Genomic DNA, 18305 nt, shown 5'->3' with positions numbered 1-18305 from the left:
GCGCGATCCATAACCTCCAGTAGCTCATCATACGCAGGGCAGGAGGATTGGGAGGGGTCAGCCTCAGCTTCTTTGCCCTCCTCAGACATCTCCTGCTCTTTCTGGGCCGAACCCAGCAGAGCACTGGCCCCTGGATCAGACGATGTTAGGGAACTCACATTATCCTCCAGCGGCTCACCCTCGTCTATCCCTGCGCCTATTTATACTATAGTCGCACCGGTAGTGACGTCATAAGCTGTCGCTGGCCAACATGTTGTTGGTGTTTTTTGAATGTATGCTTCAGACACGGGTCACGACGAGGTGTTCCCCATAGCGACCCCTAGAGGACGCAGTTCGAAGTTCCCTTGAAAGGGAACTTGTGTTTCTCAGTGGAAAGTGTGTTATTTATCAGAAGTAGAAAAAAAAAAACTAACTAACAACAACAATAAACTAAATGTAATAAAAAATAAAAAAAGAAGAAAATGTAAGAAATAATGTAATAGCCCTGCAACACAAGCCATTTTAATTCACCATAATCAAAATAAATTAATAATAAAAAAATGAAATAAAATAGACCAGCCATCAATCGAGTTGATGTCACTTCTGGTGTAAACGTAAGAACAGACTGCAGGAAAAGAAATAGAGAAGAGTGTGGAAATAAAAAGGAATAGAACAAGACATGTAAAAAAAAAAGTAAACTTTGACAAGATGGGACAGAAGTGAGAAGTGAACAGGGTTAATGTATGACTTGAAGGCTTTGGGGGAAGAGAAAAAGAGGTTGATAAAACAACAGCATAGGGAAGGAGGGAAGAGGGACCCCAGCTTCCGTTAATTTCTCAAATTTCTTTCGTGACTGCAGATGAGCCTTGAGCGTGACAGTACGATCCTTTGAGCTGCAACTCGAATGTTCCAAAACGGCTCTGGAACAGCAGGCTTAACCGATATCTAATCCCACGTGGATGAGAACATTTGAGGTTAGGCTGTATATCTGTCTCTATGTGCGTGCGTGTGTGTGTGTGTGTGAAGTGGCTGCTGAAAGTAATTATCACCTTTGCCAAACAAAGGCATCTCAGATGTAGGGAAGTGTCTGATGAAAGAACGATGACATATCGCCTGCACCCCCTGCCACATGAAACCTCAAAGTGTGTCCCTCCCCCTCAGCATCCTGACACATCATACACACATCCCAGTCCACCCTTACACATCCTTTTATGTCTCCACACTTAGACTTTTCCATCAGCCCCTCTGGATAAGGAAGTCTACCAGGACAGGACAGCTGGGGCAGGGTGGTATCACAGAATACACCCTGTGACAGTTCAAATGTATCACCCATTATATAAAGATATATGGTGTTTATACTGTGGTCTATTCAATTTAAAAATAATCCATCTAGCTGAAAAATATAGCGTACACTCCAAAGTGTGTTGCAGACAGTGCTTAATGGCAGCGATTTTAGTTTGACATCATGCCAAAAAAATAGGTTAAAAAATAAATTTGTAGATTTATAGAATTGTTTTCAAGTATAAAGACATATTAAAAAATAAAATAAAATATATACTGTATCTAAAAATAAATAAATAAGTAAATAAAATAAACAATTATTTATATATACATACACTACCGTTTAAAAATTTGGGGGCAGTATGTTTTTTTTTGTTTTTTTTTAAAGAAATTAATACTTCAGCAGGCATGCGTAACATTGATCAAAAGTGACAAAGACATTTATAATGTTACAAAATATTTATATTTCAAATAAAAGCTGTGCTTCTGAACTTTTGATTCATCAAAGATTTCTAAAGGATCATGTGACACTGAAGACTGGAGTAATGACCATCACAGGAATAAATTAGAATTTTAAAGAAATTCTACATTTAGAATTTTAAATATGTAAAAACAGAAAACTATTATAATTAAATTATAATAATATTTCTCAACATTATTCTTTTTTCATGATTTATTTATGTATTTATTTATTCATTCAAATAAATGCAGCCTTGTTAAACATAAGAAACTTCTTTGTACACTTATTCATAAAATGGCTGTCATACAGGGCTGTCATTCTGGTCATAACAGGGACTACTTGATCCCTAGGGACAGCTGTCCTCTCTGCTTAAACCAACTCTAGCACCCTTCCATCTTTTTGGACAGCATATTCTGAATGCTGCCTTAACAGAGTCCTACTATTAGTGCAATACATCATCCCAACCCTAATGCATTGCAAATGATCTTGAATAATTGATTGCTCAAGATGAGATCAAAGAAATGTATGTGCATACCTTACAGTGGGGAACTAGGTCTGAGACTGGAAGGGACCCAATCTATTAATTATCCTGTGCCTGTGGAAGGGGATCTAATAAACACACATGCAGTAGAGCAAGAGGATAAAAACCTCATTATTTGACCTGCAATACTCATATGTGGTCATGTAAAGATACAGGTACTAAAGATGCATGAATAAACAGCACATCACATGCAAATACACACTGTAACAGCTGTTTACTGTCGCCAACAGGCTTTTCAACTAAATTATATAATTATATAATTTTATCAGAAGGGAAGAGGAAGGTGTGGAGTTTTCTGCAGCTTACGGGTCACAGTATTGAAACATGATTTCCATCTAATAATATTTTTAATAACTCACACACACGTAAACACTCTCAAGCTCAGCTATGTTTACTTTTAGTGTTTACAGATTTCAGTGGTAAACACTTCTGATGTCTTCATGTCGTACTACATGTGGCTGTCAGCCAATAAAGGTAAACCTGACTGTGCATGTGATGTTATGTTTATTTTATTATAATTTTATTTAATTATATTTCTATATAAAACCATTATTTTAAATTGTAATAATATTTAGTAGTATTACTATTATGATCAAATAAATGCAGTATTGGTGAGCATAAGGAACTTAAATAAATAAATAAATAAATAATCAATAAATAATCAATCAATCTGACTGACTGACCCAAACGTTTAAAATACATTAAATATATAAGTGAATGAATGTTTCATATATAATAAGCCATGAGAGGCTAATTGTTACAGTGCTTTGGGGGTTAGGAGGGGTTTTAGGCACTCTGCTTCACAATGTGCTTAAGTACACTGTAATCACATGGCCATGATTGCATCAATGTTTACATGACACTGACTAAGAACAAGCTTTAAGCAGGCAACATCTGAGTATCAAACTGTATTAAATTACAAAAAAAAAGACAGGTGACCTCAATTATTACATGTGGCCTGCTCGTCTGGCACAAGTATCTGGAGGGGTGTACCAATATTAGATGCTCAATAACCCTTATGATATAATTACACTCACCTCACTGCTCATTTTCAACTATTTATGGACACAAAGAACACAGGATAAAAGGGAAATTTGATTAAGCTCTTCACATCTTCAAGGCACCTTACAAAGCCTTCAATGCAGCAACACCAAATCAAATGTCAATTTCAAACCACTTTAACACAGCAAGAAAGCAGTGTCTGGGAGCTCTTAACGTGTCTAGATGAAGGGCGGGGAAAGCATCTGATAAACAGCACAATTAAAGGGCCGGACAAATTAGGCAGAGCTCGGCTGCAAGATTTCATGCAAAATTACGCTGGCGAAACGAGCGGCAATTAACAAGGGGGCATGTTCATTCATTAGTGCGAAAGGGAGTGATTTGCTGGGGAAGGGAAGAGGTCAGCCTGTAGGACTGCCAAAGTGCTAATGTCCCTCCTAGCTTCTCTGAGTCCTGCTGACTGTGACAGCACGATGAACAATACTGGCATGCATGGAGCTAGAGCTCAGCCTGCCAGCCAATCTCGCAGCTAAGGCGAGAGCTGACAAATATACCATCAAACCAATTAGACGGAGTATGGCAAGAGTGGTGGGACACAGCATAAGTAGGATGGACATACCGAGTCATTTGAACAAATGGGTTTGTTTTCTGGAGGCTTGTTTCCATTACGAGGAAAAAAAAAAAACACTAAAAGATAACTGCAAATTCTGACCTTTTTCCTCACAATTGAGAGTTTATATCTCGCAATTCTGACTTTTGTTCTTGAAATTGTGAGTTTATATTCTGCAACTCTGACTTATTTTCTCAGAATTGTGAGATATAAACTTGCAATTGTGAGTTACAAAGTGCAATTTTGAGGGGAAAAAGTCAGCCCACAATTCTGACTTTATAACTAGCAATTCTGGGGGAAAAAAAATAAAACTAAAAATTCTGATTTGCGAGATGTAAACTTTTATTATTATTATTATTATTATTATTATTATTATTCAGTGGCAGAAAGAGGCTTCCATTGTTTTCCAATTTGGAAAGTAAACAAGAAATGTCTTGATAGAATATTAATAAATTGCATTGTGTCATCATAACCTAAATGAATACCAGTTATTATGCAGGAATAACTAAATTTGGGCATTTCAAAACAAAATGGCAGCTACTCTTCCGAGGTAATGGTCTAATCAATAGCATTCAATTATGACTTCTGATATATGGATGTTAAATGCCAGAACTTGCTTCTTCTGAAAGGTCAAATGATGTCAGTTAATCGCCAAGCCGTTTAAAATGTTCAAATTTGTTAAATTGTTTAATATTATTGTTTTATTGTAATATATAGTATTATACATATATTAAAAATAGATATATTATATACAGTGCAAAGTGTGTATGTACCTATTTAATCATATTTGGGGGACAACTGTGTAGCCAGAAGTGAGCTAAATCTAGCAAAACTTTCTTTTGGGGATGTCCTCATTTGTAAAAACTACGAGGAAAAAAAAAAAACACTAAAAGATAACTGCAAATTCTGACCTTTTTCCTCACAATTGAGAGTTTATATCTCGCAATTCTGACTTTTGTTCTTGAAATTGTGAGTTTATATTCTGCAACTCTGACTTATTTTCTCAGAATTGTGAGATATAAACTTGCAATTGTGAGTTACAAAGTGCAATTTTGAGGGGAAAAAGTCAGCCCACAATTCTGACTTTATAACTAGCAATTCTGGGGGAAAAAAAATAAAAATAAAAATTCTGATTTGCGAGATGTAAACTTTTATTATTATTATTATTATTATTATTCAGTGGCAGAAAGAGGCTTCCATTGTTTTCCAATTTGGAAAGTAAACAAGAAATGTCTTGATAGAATATTAATAAATTGCATTGTGTCATCATAACCTAAATGAATACCAGTTATTATGCAGGAATAACTAAATTTGGACATTTCAAAACAAAATGGCAGCTACTCTTCCGAGGTAATGGTCTAATCAATAGCATTCAATTATGACTTCTGATATATGGATGTTAAATGCCAGAACTTGCTTCTTCTGAAAGGTCAAATGATGTCAGTTAATCGCCAAGCCGTTTAAAATGTTCAAATTTGTTAAATTGTTTAATATTATTGTTTTATTGTAATATATAGTATTATACATATATTAAAAATAGATATATTATATACAGTGCAAAGTGTGTATGTACCTATTTAATCATATTTGGGGGACAACTGTGTAGCCAGAAGTGAGCTAAATCTAGCAAAACTTTCTTTTGGGGATGTCCTCATTTGTAAAAACTGTTTTTTTTTAAATTGGAAAAACACAGCAAGTCCGGGTATGAGTTAGGGTTATTATTAACTAGCTGTATATAAAAACAACAGATGTCTACGGAATGTCTCCATTTACAGTAGATAGTAAATATGTGTGCATGTGTATATACAGTATATAGACATGTAACACGTTACAACCCCACACACACACCCACTATGGTACTATATATAAGGAGTACCATAACGGTACTTCTTTCATGACCCAATGACCCAATTAAGGACGTTTCTAGAGCTTGGGATCGACAGCAAGGTCGAAGATATTGGATGGAAGTTACATTTAGAGGTAGATGAAGATATCAAAAGCAAAACAGAAGAGACAGATGGTGAGGAGGAGGGTAATGGAAAAGCAGATACCCACCCGATGGTGCTTCCAAGTGCCGCCTCAATGGTCCAGACACAGTGCAAGTTGTGCTCATAAGGCGCTGGGTAACCAGGAGACAGAATCCGGCCCATGGGCTCATCTTTAATCGTTCCTCCACACTCGGCTGGGTGAAGAAAGAGATAAACAAAGGCACAATCCTTCAATGACAGCTCACAACACTGCAGCACAAAACAGTACATCTTCTACAAAAAGACATGAAACAAACACAGCTGAGTCCAAAAGTCGGAGACCACTAGTGAAAGTGCTTTAATTGTACAATTTTAATAAATATTTATTTAAAATAAATAAATGTTTTATATAATATAATATAATATAATATAATATAATATAATATATTTGTTTAGTTTACATTAGGTTTGAATTAGATTTTGAAATCACATTTTCAATGTGGACAAATATTTCAGGTCTTGGGTATAAATATTCTCACAGTTGAAAACTTAAAATCGATATATAAATATCAATATATAAATATATATAAAGTGTCTTTAAGTGACATGTCCGCTTCCGTAAGGGATTCTGGATTCGTATCTAAATCCCTGAAGCAAGGATGGTACACGGTGTGCTGTGCAGTGATGCATCATCAGGTGGCAGGGACGCGTATAACTTTCCATTTTAAAAGAATACATTCAGCACTGAGCAGAGCTTTATGAGTGATGAGCAGAATAATATGGCCGTATATCACCTCCAGGATTAAGCCTTCCCTGGGGAGGGCATATTTCCTTCGGCTAATATCACTGATAGTGTTGGTAATATGTCCTGCCCCAGACATGACTATCCATCTTACACTGGGGCAATGGTGGTGCTGGTGGTGGTGGGCAGCAGGGGTACAAATCACTTGTTTGTCAGGAGGATGGGGCCAGTGCGTGTGACAGTTCCAGTTTCCTGGATCAGGAAGTCATAAGAGTGTTATATCCAACCCCTGCCATCGTCATCATCATCCCAGAGGTCAAATGCGTGTGCCCTTACACAGCATAAACTCATACATACACATATATACCCTGGAACTGGATCAGTTTGTATACAGAATACAGAGGAAATTCCGAGACCTGAAATGTTTTAGTTATTGGCATTCATTCATATTTGTAGTCCACATTGAAAATGTGATTTCAAAATCTAATTCAAACCTGATGCATTCAAGCATAATTGGATTATATATGAGGAGCTGCCCGATAGACTGTGTGTATACAGTATATTTACAATATACTTTATACAGTACATATACAACTGATAATGTTGTTGAGTTTTGATAGGTAGCCAGAGAGATAGCCTAAAAAAGAAAAACACAGGGCAATTAAACAAAAGTGCATTCATTTTGTAAAGCAACCGATTTAGTCCGTTTTTTAAAATGCAAAACAAACCGGTTTACTCACAAATGTTAAACTTTTCATGAAAACAGATGAGTAATCTGTTTTAACAATTTGGCTCTACCACACAAAAGATTTTGAAATTTTAATATCCCAGAACCTGTTTCTTGATTTTTTTTAAATTCATATTTATCTGATATCATATGCATTTAATATTTTTTATTTTATTTTATATTTAATTTTATTTAGACTGTTATTTTACTTTATTTGTATATAGTTAATTGTAGACAATGCCATTTCGAAAGGACAAATTGGACATTCTGAAGCTTTGAAACTTAACGAAAATAAAGTATTTTTTCCCTCCGTACAAAATGTTAAGAATACAAGTATTGATCAACAGTAATCTAATACTACTTCCCAAAAACAGCACTGAAGTATAGCAAAGTACAATTTTACTTCAATCAAGCCAGTGGAGGGGCATTTCACACATTTGTTCCAGACACTTTCCCTACACACATCTCTCCTTCAGTCTTGGACAAGCAATGACACAAATTACACGGTGGCTGGTGTTTGTAGTCATGTGAGATATTCGTGTCACAGCACGCAAGTCAATGTGTTCAAATGCACACTTCAGCCTCGCAAGCCATTGTTATACATGCTGAAAGGTATAATCATAGACACGGAGACACTTTTGATCTTTTCTGCTGGTAGTGCACATAGAAAAAAAATGAATTGTTGAATGCAAAAGAGAAAGAAAGTAAGAGAAAAGGGAAAATAAATAAATAAATACATAAATAAACTGGTGTGAGAATCTTATTGCATTGAATTCTTTTCTTAATCACTACTTTTGTATTAAGTTTACTTTCTTAGCCCACTAGCTAACAGTGTTTTTTTTTTTCTTGTGTTAATCTCAAATGTTGAGATTTATATATTGCAATATATTTATTTATTTTATTTTACTTTATTTTCATCTGTCTTTCTTACTCTTTTTTTGTGCAGTTTTTTCATCTTATATGAATTTGGTTCTGACGAATGTTCCCATAGTGAACAGCAGAGCCATAAATCACGATGAAACAAACCCATCTTCTTCAACTCCTGAGATGACCTGCTTCGTAAGTCATAAAACTACATTTCTTGCTCTCTCATTCTCTTTTGCTCTGTCCTCCCCTCCCTCCTTTCTCTTACTCTCACCAACTTCTCATTTCTCACTGTCCACCCTCTGTTTTCTACAGTACGAGTTAGTTTCCTGTTGTGGCAGATGAAAAATATTTGCTCATGCCTTTACAGTTCCATTTCTCCTCTCAATATGGGCATTTCAATATTCCCTAAAGGTCTCCATAGGCTCAGGTGGGGAAACATCATAATTCAAACACTTTGAAAAGTGGGTCTGTGGTAAACTCATATTGAGGAGAACCCAGGCTGTGTATAAGAGTGGGTGGAAGAAGATGTAGAAATGAAGAAGAGAAAAAAAGAGGAGTGCTTGAATGAATCGACCCCTCTCTGCTTTGGGGGATTATATTCATGAAGCAAATTCTCAGAGTATATCATACAAGACCATGTGGCAGAATTAAACTTTGTGATAAAATAAGGTAATTAGGATTTCCTGGAACGTCATAAGTTATATTATTTGTGTGAGGGCATCATCTGGCTTCCAATATTCCAGCATTCCATAATGCTCACACCACCCTATTTTGGTAAAAAAAATATATATCAAGTTCTAGCCTTACTATATTTATCTTTTAATTAAAAAAAAGTCCTTAGTGTTGTGTCAATTTTTCCCCATGGTATCGAAAACGGTATTGAATATCAACATTTTTAAAGTTATCGTATTAGAAATGTTGTCCCTACAGGTATAGGCTCTTTTAAATAAGGCAGTGTGAATGAGTATTCAGTAACGTCTTACCGACACACAGTGGGAGCGGGCTGTCCCATGCTCTCCTCTCCCCTCTGAGACATGTCAAAATCTCCGGGCCCTTTAAAGTGTAGCCAGGATCACAGCTATATGACACCGTGCTGCCTGCGAAGTGACCTTTGTCCTCCCGTTTAAAACCAAACTGAGGCACACCTGGGTCCTCACACTTCACCAACTCAAAACCTGCAAAAAAGACAGAAAAAAGAGTGTGTCCTTCAAAACCTGTCTATTAGTGATGCGCGGATGGCGGTTATATCCACGGGCGCTGCGCGGTTATCTAAATCAGACAAAAATACAGGTGCGGGCGGTTGGCGGGTGGATAATTTATTTGAAGCTGCGGATTCGGGTGACGTTTTAGCTCATCCGTGCATCACTACTGTCTATCTATCTATCTACACACAAATGCATGTACTGCTGTGCAATGGCTGCAAGGAGTCAGTGTGCTACTCACTGGTGAAGTGCAGCTCAAAACCTTTGCTGGTATTGTCACTGTTGCTAATGAACTCCAGCCACATGGTGCTGGATGTACTGTTTAGAGTGACATCCATCATCTCTGTGCCTGTGAAGGTGCCCAGCAGTCTGGCACTGTTACTGCTACCATCATACACCTGAAACACACACAAAACAGTCACATACAGTCATCAAATAATTTACAAACCAACATTACACACAGGCACAAATACACACTATGTCACAAAGACCTTAAGCATGTCGTCTTCCTCCAGGCGGAAATCCCGCGCTCTGAGCTGGATCCCTTTACTGGGTTGGGTTTGGATGGAGTAGATGCACTCATGGTTGTTACCGTAGTAACCAGGGTAGTTGGGAGAGAGTAAAACTCCTTGTTTCCCAGTTACAGACGATCCGCATTCAGCTGCAGCAAGGGAGGTAAGAAGTCAAATGACCTCTGACAAATGACCCATGATCTCAGCATAAACACAAGCACACTTTATACACTCATGCTGGCAGTCAGGGGGTGGTGTGTGTTTGTGAATGAGTGCAAGTCAATTTCTCTAGCAATTATTCTAGGTTATTGAACTACACAAATTAAAAGCTGAAGCAAAACTGAACTTTTTGACAATGACAACACTGCCTGGATCACAGGTCTGTTCAGACGCTAATAATTTAATACAACCGACTAGAGATGCAACACTATTGCAATTCTGGACGATACCTATAAGTTAATCATTATTATGATATTACGGATTATAACCAATGCATTAATTGTTTTAAATGCTACACGTGAATTTAGACATCGCATACATTCATTTTTAGAATTTCTAAATATTACAATTAAGATGTATTAACCTGTTGTATTTAAAGATTAATTTTAAGTGAGTGCAAAGGTAATCTAAAAAAGAGGTAATTAAATATTCTGATAAATAAATAAAAATCTCTAATATCAGCCAATAACTGATATGTCATGCATCCCTAGAAACAGCATAATATTTCTCAAATAACATTATTAAGAAAAATATTGGGGGTTTTCTGGATGATGTTTTTTGAAAAATAAATAAATAAATATTAATAACTGACATACCCAACAGACCTTAAGTGAAGTAAATCAAACGTTATTTATTTAAATAAGTTTAAATACAAGCACATTGACAAATAAACAAACATATGTTTACAAATGAGCTGACCTAGTTCCACAAAACTGGTAAACAAATATGAAGCAAGGATAAGCCAGATATTGCTGCAGAAAATACATAATACCTAATTACTTGCTTCAACCGGAATGTCAAAATCATAATGTAAAAAAAATTACATTCTAAATTTAGCATCTATGCCATTGCAGCACTAATTAAAAGGAAGAAGTCTGGTCTCCAAGATACTTATATGCTGATATCTACCATTATATTAATGCTGCTTAAGTATTAGATAGAATTTGGAGCTGGTGCTCTGTATTTTTTTTTCTTCTAGATGGTGAGTCATAACCTTTTTCTTCCTGTCTCATATCGAGCAGAACTCTGAAATGGGGGCTGCTTTAGCCTTTAACATCAGCATATGTGCATGCATGTCTGAGCACATGAGGGGAAATATGTGGTAAAATTGGCAAACAAAGCAAAATGAAAAGCATGTGACCACCTACCAACACACCTTGGCAGAGGGGAACTCCAAACCCGTCGACGCCCCCCTAGACACACCACCCTCACAGGCCCCTCGAGACGGTACCCCGGAAAACAGGAAAAGATAAGCGCATCCCCCACCCCGAATTGCAGCCCCTTACGAGTGCTGAAGGGGGGGACGCCGGGATCTTCGCAAGGCTCCAGATCGTATTCTGAAGGGAACAGAAGAAGGATTGATATTTTGTAGCTTCTTCTGTTATAAATGTCATGTAGTTTAAGCTACTGTACAAAGGTCTCTACCTGAGAAAGTAATGTTAAAGCCCTCATAGGACACAGAGAAGTCTGAGAGGAAACGGATCTGAGCGGTGTAGTTGCCAAAAAGTCCAGCGCTGAGAAGGGGTGGCAGTGTAGACCCGGTCAATCTCCACAGGGGCTGAGAGAAACTACCATTTTCTGTGACTAAAAGGTGGTCGTGTGGACTCTCCAAGTGAAAGGTGTGAAAGATAAACTGGACACCTGCGGAGATTGAGAGAAGGAGAAAAACACTGGATGTAGATACGTAAACTGTTTAAGAGTTCACAGATGCTTCAGTCACAAATAACTGCAGGAAGACATATGTCAAATCTTCAGATTTGACCGGATTTCTGGTGCTAAAATTTTATCACAACAGACAAAAGGCACAAACAATGACTCTGTACTGAACACACCATGTAAACACTCACAGCACAAGGTGGAAAAAGTATGTGAATCCCTAGGCTAATGATTTCTCCAAAAGTTGGCTTCAGCTGTGTTCAATCAGTGAGGTGAGATTGAAGATGTTAGTCAAAGCTGCCCTGTACTATATAAAAAAATAAATGCTCAATTTTGGAGTTTTCTATTCAAAAGAAGCACTGCCTCATGTGAACTGCATCCCAAACAAAAGAGGTCTCTGAACGCCAAAGATTAAGGATTGTTGACTTGCATAAAGCTAGAAAAGGTTCAAAAAGCATCTCTGAAAGCCTTGATGTTTATCAGTTGATGGCAAGACGAGCTCGGCTTCTCTTCCTGAGTGGGCGTCTAGCAAGAAGAATCCTAGAGTGTCAGCTAAAGACTTACAGAAATATCTGGAACATTCTAACATTTCTGTCAAGGTGATTATGATGCATAAAACGATAAACAATAACAGTGGAAGAAAAAACATTGCCGTGTGTGTGAAGTCCACGAGAGCATTTGAAAGTTCCTCAGTGGATAGGTCAAACAAGAGTGAAAAGAAGACTTTGAAATTAAAGTATGGTGGTCCATCATGATTTGCTGGGGTTAGTTCACCCAAAAATGTATTCTCGTAGCTTCATAAAATTAAGGTCGAACCACTGATGGACTATTTTAACAATGTCCTTACTACCTTTCTGGGCCTTGAACGTGGTAGTTCTGTTGCTGTCTATTGAGGGTCAGAATCAGAAAGCTCTCGGATTTCATCAAAAATATCTTCATTTGTGTTCCGAAGATGATCGAAGATCTTACGGGTTTAGAAAAGTTTTGGGTGAACTATCCCTTTAATGCCTCTGGCCCTGAACCGCTTGTTATCAATGACAGAAAAAAAATTTATGTAGTCCTGACCTCAAACGGATTTGGTATGATTTCATGAGAGATTGATTCATGCCATAGTTGAACTGAACCAATTTTGTAAAGAGAAATGGTGCCTGACTGTTGTTCAGGTCTGATCTACAATTACAGAAACCATTTGGAGGAGGCTACAGCTGCCAACCAGTTATTAAATCCATACTTTTTTAATCTCATACTGTTTACAATGTGTGTTCACTAAAGACATAAAGACATTATTGTTAGTGTTTCATTTAAAAAGACTGTCTATTCCTGTCAAAGAAAGAACCAGCTTCAAAAAGTGGCCTCACCTTTACCATGTGAAGTCTCAATCATCCACGTACAGTTGAGGTTATGGGGGTAGAAGTCAGGAAACCCAGGGGACAGAATAGTGCCGCTGTTCCCCTGAATAAACCCGCCACAAAGAGCTAGAGGAAAGAGAAAAATATAAAGACTATTTGTCAAAACACTGAGCACAATCCTACTGAAAGAAACTTTACAGGAAGTGCCCTTCTGAAGGACATCAACATATGGAGGTGAATAATTCCTATCATTACCCAAGGGGACAAATCAATAATGGCCTTAAATATTCAAAGCCTTGTGGAATAGGTGAAGAGAGCGGAAAGGGTAGCTTCAAACCGTAAAGGCCCTTCCAGTCTGGGAGTGATTATGTCATTTAAATAAATGACCTATCTCTAATGTGTCCTTTTCCCAGGCGGTGACCATTTTAGTAGGTATAGAGTGGACCGTACCATCACAGCTGGGCAGAGGGCGACTCCATTGGAAGTTAGGTTCACACTCAAGAGGCTCATGGTCACTGAGGGTGTATCCTGCTTCGCAACTGAACGTCACCAGCGCCCCCACATAGAAATCATTGCCGTGCCGCTGACCGTTGACTGGGATTCCCGGATCAACGCAATGGTCCGACTGGAGCTGCAAGGCTTGAAGAGAAAATAAACAAACATTAACATGGAAAACAATCTATGATTATTCACTCAGGTGGCTTTTCAGGGCAGAAGTTTATTCAAAATGTATTAGAAACTTGGTATGAGGGCAATTTCTGAAATACTACTATTGTACAAATTAAAGTGTTACCATTTGACTTGGTTTGATTATTATTATTATTATTCTATGATCTGTAAAACACAATATATTAACTACTATGAATTTAATGTTTTTTTGTTATAATATTAGTGATAAGGTCCTCTAAAATATTATTATTCTAACAGTTACGGTTTTATATATATTTATACTGTATATAAAATTGTGAATAGTCATTTCCTGTTTTTACGTTTAGATTACCTTTGCTGTCATCTTTGCTGTCATCTTGCTTAATGTTTAAAAACATCAATAATTTAAGAACACTTGATAAATGTAAATCTTGCAAATCTCAAAATCAATTTTTCATGTTGTATATAATATTGTTATAAATCCACACTTAAAATTACTGATTTTAGTTTTTATTTTTTTATTTTTAACTTATTTAAACAACATAGTACAGCATTTTAATATGGTCCATTTATTAGTTATCAGCCATAACTTTTAACTTTTAAGCATTTATCAGCTTATCTATATTAGTCAGACTTTTAATATTGGTGCATCTCTAATTATGCCAATCAAATTAAGTTTATGGAATGTTTTGCTTATTCAGATCATTCAAAAATGGTTATTCTTGTAGACAGAAGTAATACCAATTCTTCGACAGCACTTTCTGCTTGAGTTGATGTACTCAATAATTTAAGATGAATTGAGATTTTTAGAGAAACAACAAGAAAAGGTTACAAACATGAGTCATACCAGCATAACAGCCATTCTTTCAGTTCACAAAACAGAGCTGACAGAGCTAATTCTGCAGTCTCGCATATATGAACACATGTACACTGTAATGTTGCTTGTGTCATGTGTTTGCGCATGACTGAAATCATCTCACAACATAATCACCATCCTATTATATCATTATTACAGGACCTGATTAAAATCACTGCATGTGGCTATTAATTATAATAATGCCTTCATAGCTGCTAGTATTCACAGGTATCTGTGCTATCAGATCCTTGTAATTGCAGCCATGAAATGCATTGGAGATAATATCAACTTTATCTAACTAGCATGCTTTGACTAAATTCTGAGCATTGTAGGAGACTTTGAATATGAATCACACTTATCATGTCTCTTAATTTGAAAAATGCAATTAATAGTTTTGTGATATTTTACCATGTGCATTCTGTAACCAAGTATGTTATTTAAGACTACTGAATAACATTGTGTAACTGTAATAATAAATTATAATGACGATAAAGCCGTTTAATCTGTAGCCGATTTAATTAGTAACATAAGGTCTGTTGTAAACATTCTTTGAACAGACTTTAAATTACAACATAAATATATTATATAAATAAATATGTTACAAAAATGGCTCTTTTCAGATCAAAAATACAATAGTAGATCATCATACTCTCATATCGGATACGGAAGCCAATGTCAGAGTGACTCTTGTCGGTGGTGAAGAGCAGGTACAGGAAGCTGGATGTGCTGATGAGAAACTGAGGGACCTGTGTACCCTGGTAACTGCCAATCAGAGGGGAAGAAGGATAGCGTCCGTCCCGTACCTTGAGAACATCGTAGTTAACCTCTGTCCGGAACCTGTGGATCAGAACAGCGCTATGCATCAGCATGGCAGCTTCACCACAAAGTGAGACTACATGGATTCATCACAGTCCTATTCGCCTGTGTTCCTGCAGGATACCACATATTTACAGCTAGAACAGAGATACCACATCATTAACACTGAAAACTCAGTTCGCTCCAAAACTGAGTTTGGACAATGACATTCTAGCACATCCTAGAAGACTCTAGCGTGGAGATCCCAAATGAGCCACAAAATAATTTTAGGGGCTCTGTGTATAATGACACAAAACAAAACAATGCAATCTGGCAATTAATTAATTAAATAATTAAATAACCTACCTACTTACCTACCTACCTGTCTGTTTAAAACTTGCCTCGTTGAGATTTTTAATTAGCAAATAAAGATTAATTGTTGTTGAATTCCTCATTGGTAAATTGCTTTGGATGAGAGTCTGCATGATGAATAAAATGTAAAATAAATAAATAAATAAATAAAAACACACAAAGCAACAAAAACAATAAACAAAGAAAAAAACAAAACAATGCAAAAAAAATAACAACGCACAAACATAATAATAATAAAATAAAAAAACAAGCAAAAAACAAAAACAAACAAACAAAAAAAGCAGTAAAGTGCATTTGATCCACATGTCTTTGTTAAATAAATGTTCAACAATCACATATGACTGTGGATAAAGCCATTCTATATAAGCAGAGGTAAAAGATATGTATACTGATTCAGAATGAATCCTTGTGATAGCTGGGGAAATGAATAGCCGGATACTCTTATTCCAAGTCTATAGTGAACATCTGCAGTGCGCTAGTGACCTATTTATGCAATGATGATAACAACCAGTAGAATGAAAGACAGGAGGGGAAAATGAAACCGGGAGGCTTATTAAGAACAACATGACAGTTCAGAAAAAGAGAAAATGAAGTCTTGTACGCACTTGTCAAAGATGATCTTAATAGGATATCCTGGCGGAGCCTCGATGATCCACTCACAATTGAGGGCTTCTTTATAAAGCTCAGGCCAGCCTGGGGACAGAATGATGCCGCTAGAAGCCTTGAGGTTTCCACCACATGGAGCTAAAGAACAGGAGAAGATGACAAACAAAAAAAAGATTACAATTTTTGGTAACACTTTATTTTAGGGTCTCCTAACTAGTTGCTTATTAGCATGCATATTACTAGAATATTAGTCATTTATTAGTAGTAATTAAGCACATATTAATGCCTTATTCTACATGACCTTATTCTACATCCCTAATCCTACCCAATACCTAAACTTAACAACTAACTTACTAACTATTAATAAGCAGCAAATTAGGAATTTATTGAGGGAAAATTCGTAGTTAATAGTGAATAAGTGTTCCCTATTCTAAAGTGTTACCCAATTTTTTAATTGCCAAATTTTAAGGCCAACGCTATTTTTTTTCTGTGGTTTTCACATGCTAGAAATGAACAGTAAATCACAGAAATCCAAAAAGATGGAAAGAAACCAGATGGAAAGAGCAAAATAAAAGTGAAAACCAAGGAAGTGAGGGCAGGAGTGCTCACACATAAACTATTTCCTTCAAACAGTCCACTATTTCAGCCCGGCTATAAACTTTAACGTATAAACCTTCCGTCAAAAAATGTAATTTACAAAAAAATCTGTCTTTTCTCACCTAATAATTGAGTGTTTTTCCTAAAATGCAAAATCTAAAAGCAGAATGTGTTCAACAGCTGAAGTGGATGATCTCATCTTTTAACAGTGTACTGAAGGGCATCTATAAAAGGCACTGCTCAATAAATGGCATCAAATGATTTGTAGTATACAGCAATGCATTTCATTAAAAAAAGAGGATGTGTTTTTCGTCTGTAAGAATTCAGACAGTTAATACTTCTTGAGCACATTCCGAAAGTAAAGATTATGACTTTTTATTCCACTGGCATTTCAGTTGCACCAACATTTCAGTCTGTCACCGAATGCACTTAATGTACTTAATGACTGAACAAACTTCCTAAAAGTTCAGTAAATTGCAAACAGAGTCGGAGTATATAATTTTGTTTTTGTTACAAGCAAACTTGTTAATTATGAAATCTATTTATTAGAGAGAGGACAGACCTTCACAACGTGGCACAGCATTGTCCCACACAACATTTCCATCTTTGAGAATGCAGGAGATGGTCTGAGAACCGTGGGTCTTCATAAACCCCTCTTCACACAGGAAAGAGATGGAGCTGCCAAGCTGTAGACTCTCACCATTTGGGCCCCCCTTCCCTATTAATATAATAGGCCTAATATTACCACCCAAGCAAACCAAAATATTTCATAATCAGTGAAACCATTACAGTATTTTCTATCGCAATAAGCGCTTGCGTTCAGTCAATAAAAATCAAATGTAGTTCTTAATTTGTTTGAGAACTGAGAAAGACCATTCCATTAATAGGCGCGGCGACGTGGCCACATAACCACTTCGGGAGTGCATTATTTCTCTAATAATTTTAATGGCCTAGAGTCACAACCACACATCAATTGTTCAGATGATTTGTTTCAAGATATGTAACATGTTTCTGTCCTGAAATCTCGCGTGTGTTGAACTAGCTAATTTTTTACACACCTCATCCCAAACCTTCCTTTGCAAATTCTAAAATGTAATTTTAGAGCTAATAACAGAGGTTTGAGCCATTGATGTGCAGGCTAACACAGTTATTAATGCAGTCTAACGCAGTTATTAGAGAGAGAGAGTGAAAGAGAGAGAGGGAGAGAGAGATTAAGCGTGTGTGAATACCTGCGTCTCTGCGTCTCTCAGCAGTATTCAGCAGCAGCGTCTACTAATAGTGAATCTTTAAGTTGAACTGCTTCAAGAACCTCGCTACTGA

General features: G+C 36.6%; 1 protein-coding gene across 1 annotated transcript in view; it reads right to left on the bottom strand.

Moving 5' to 3' along the window:
- Positions 1-18305, bottom strand: part of LOC107712626 (CUB and sushi domain-containing protein 2-like) — a 290171-nt gene that overhangs the window by 73732 nt on the left and 198134 nt on the right. The window contains exons 15-25 of the mRNA XM_016517947.1: positions 17548-17640; positions 16388-16526; positions 15265-15452; positions 13562-13750; positions 13121-13237; positions 11532-11747; positions 11255-11443; positions 9867-10036; positions 9617-9773; positions 9157-9348; positions 5926-6052 (exon numbers count right to left, since the gene is read on the bottom strand). Coding sequence (XP_016373433.1) covers positions 5926-6052; positions 9157-9348; positions 9617-9773; positions 9867-10036; positions 11255-11443; positions 11532-11747; positions 13121-13237; positions 13562-13750; positions 15265-15452; positions 16388-16526; positions 17548-17640 — 1777 coding nt within the window. The remainder of the gene's footprint in view (positions 1-5925; positions 6053-9156; positions 9349-9616; positions 9774-9866; positions 10037-11254; positions 11444-11531; positions 11748-13120; positions 13238-13561; positions 13751-15264; positions 15453-16387; positions 16527-17547; positions 17641-18305) is intronic.

The sequence above is a fragment of the Sinocyclocheilus rhinocerous genome, unplaced genomic scaffold, assembly GCF_001515625.1.
Source record: "Sinocyclocheilus rhinocerous isolate Xijiao unplaced genomic scaffold, SAMN03320098_v1.1 scaffold538, whole genome shotgun sequence".
In the NCBI taxonomy this organism is placed as follows: domain Eukaryota; kingdom Metazoa; phylum Chordata; class Actinopteri; order Cypriniformes; family Cyprinidae; genus Sinocyclocheilus; species Sinocyclocheilus rhinocerous.
This window is presented reverse-complemented; position numbering and strand designations above follow the sequence as displayed.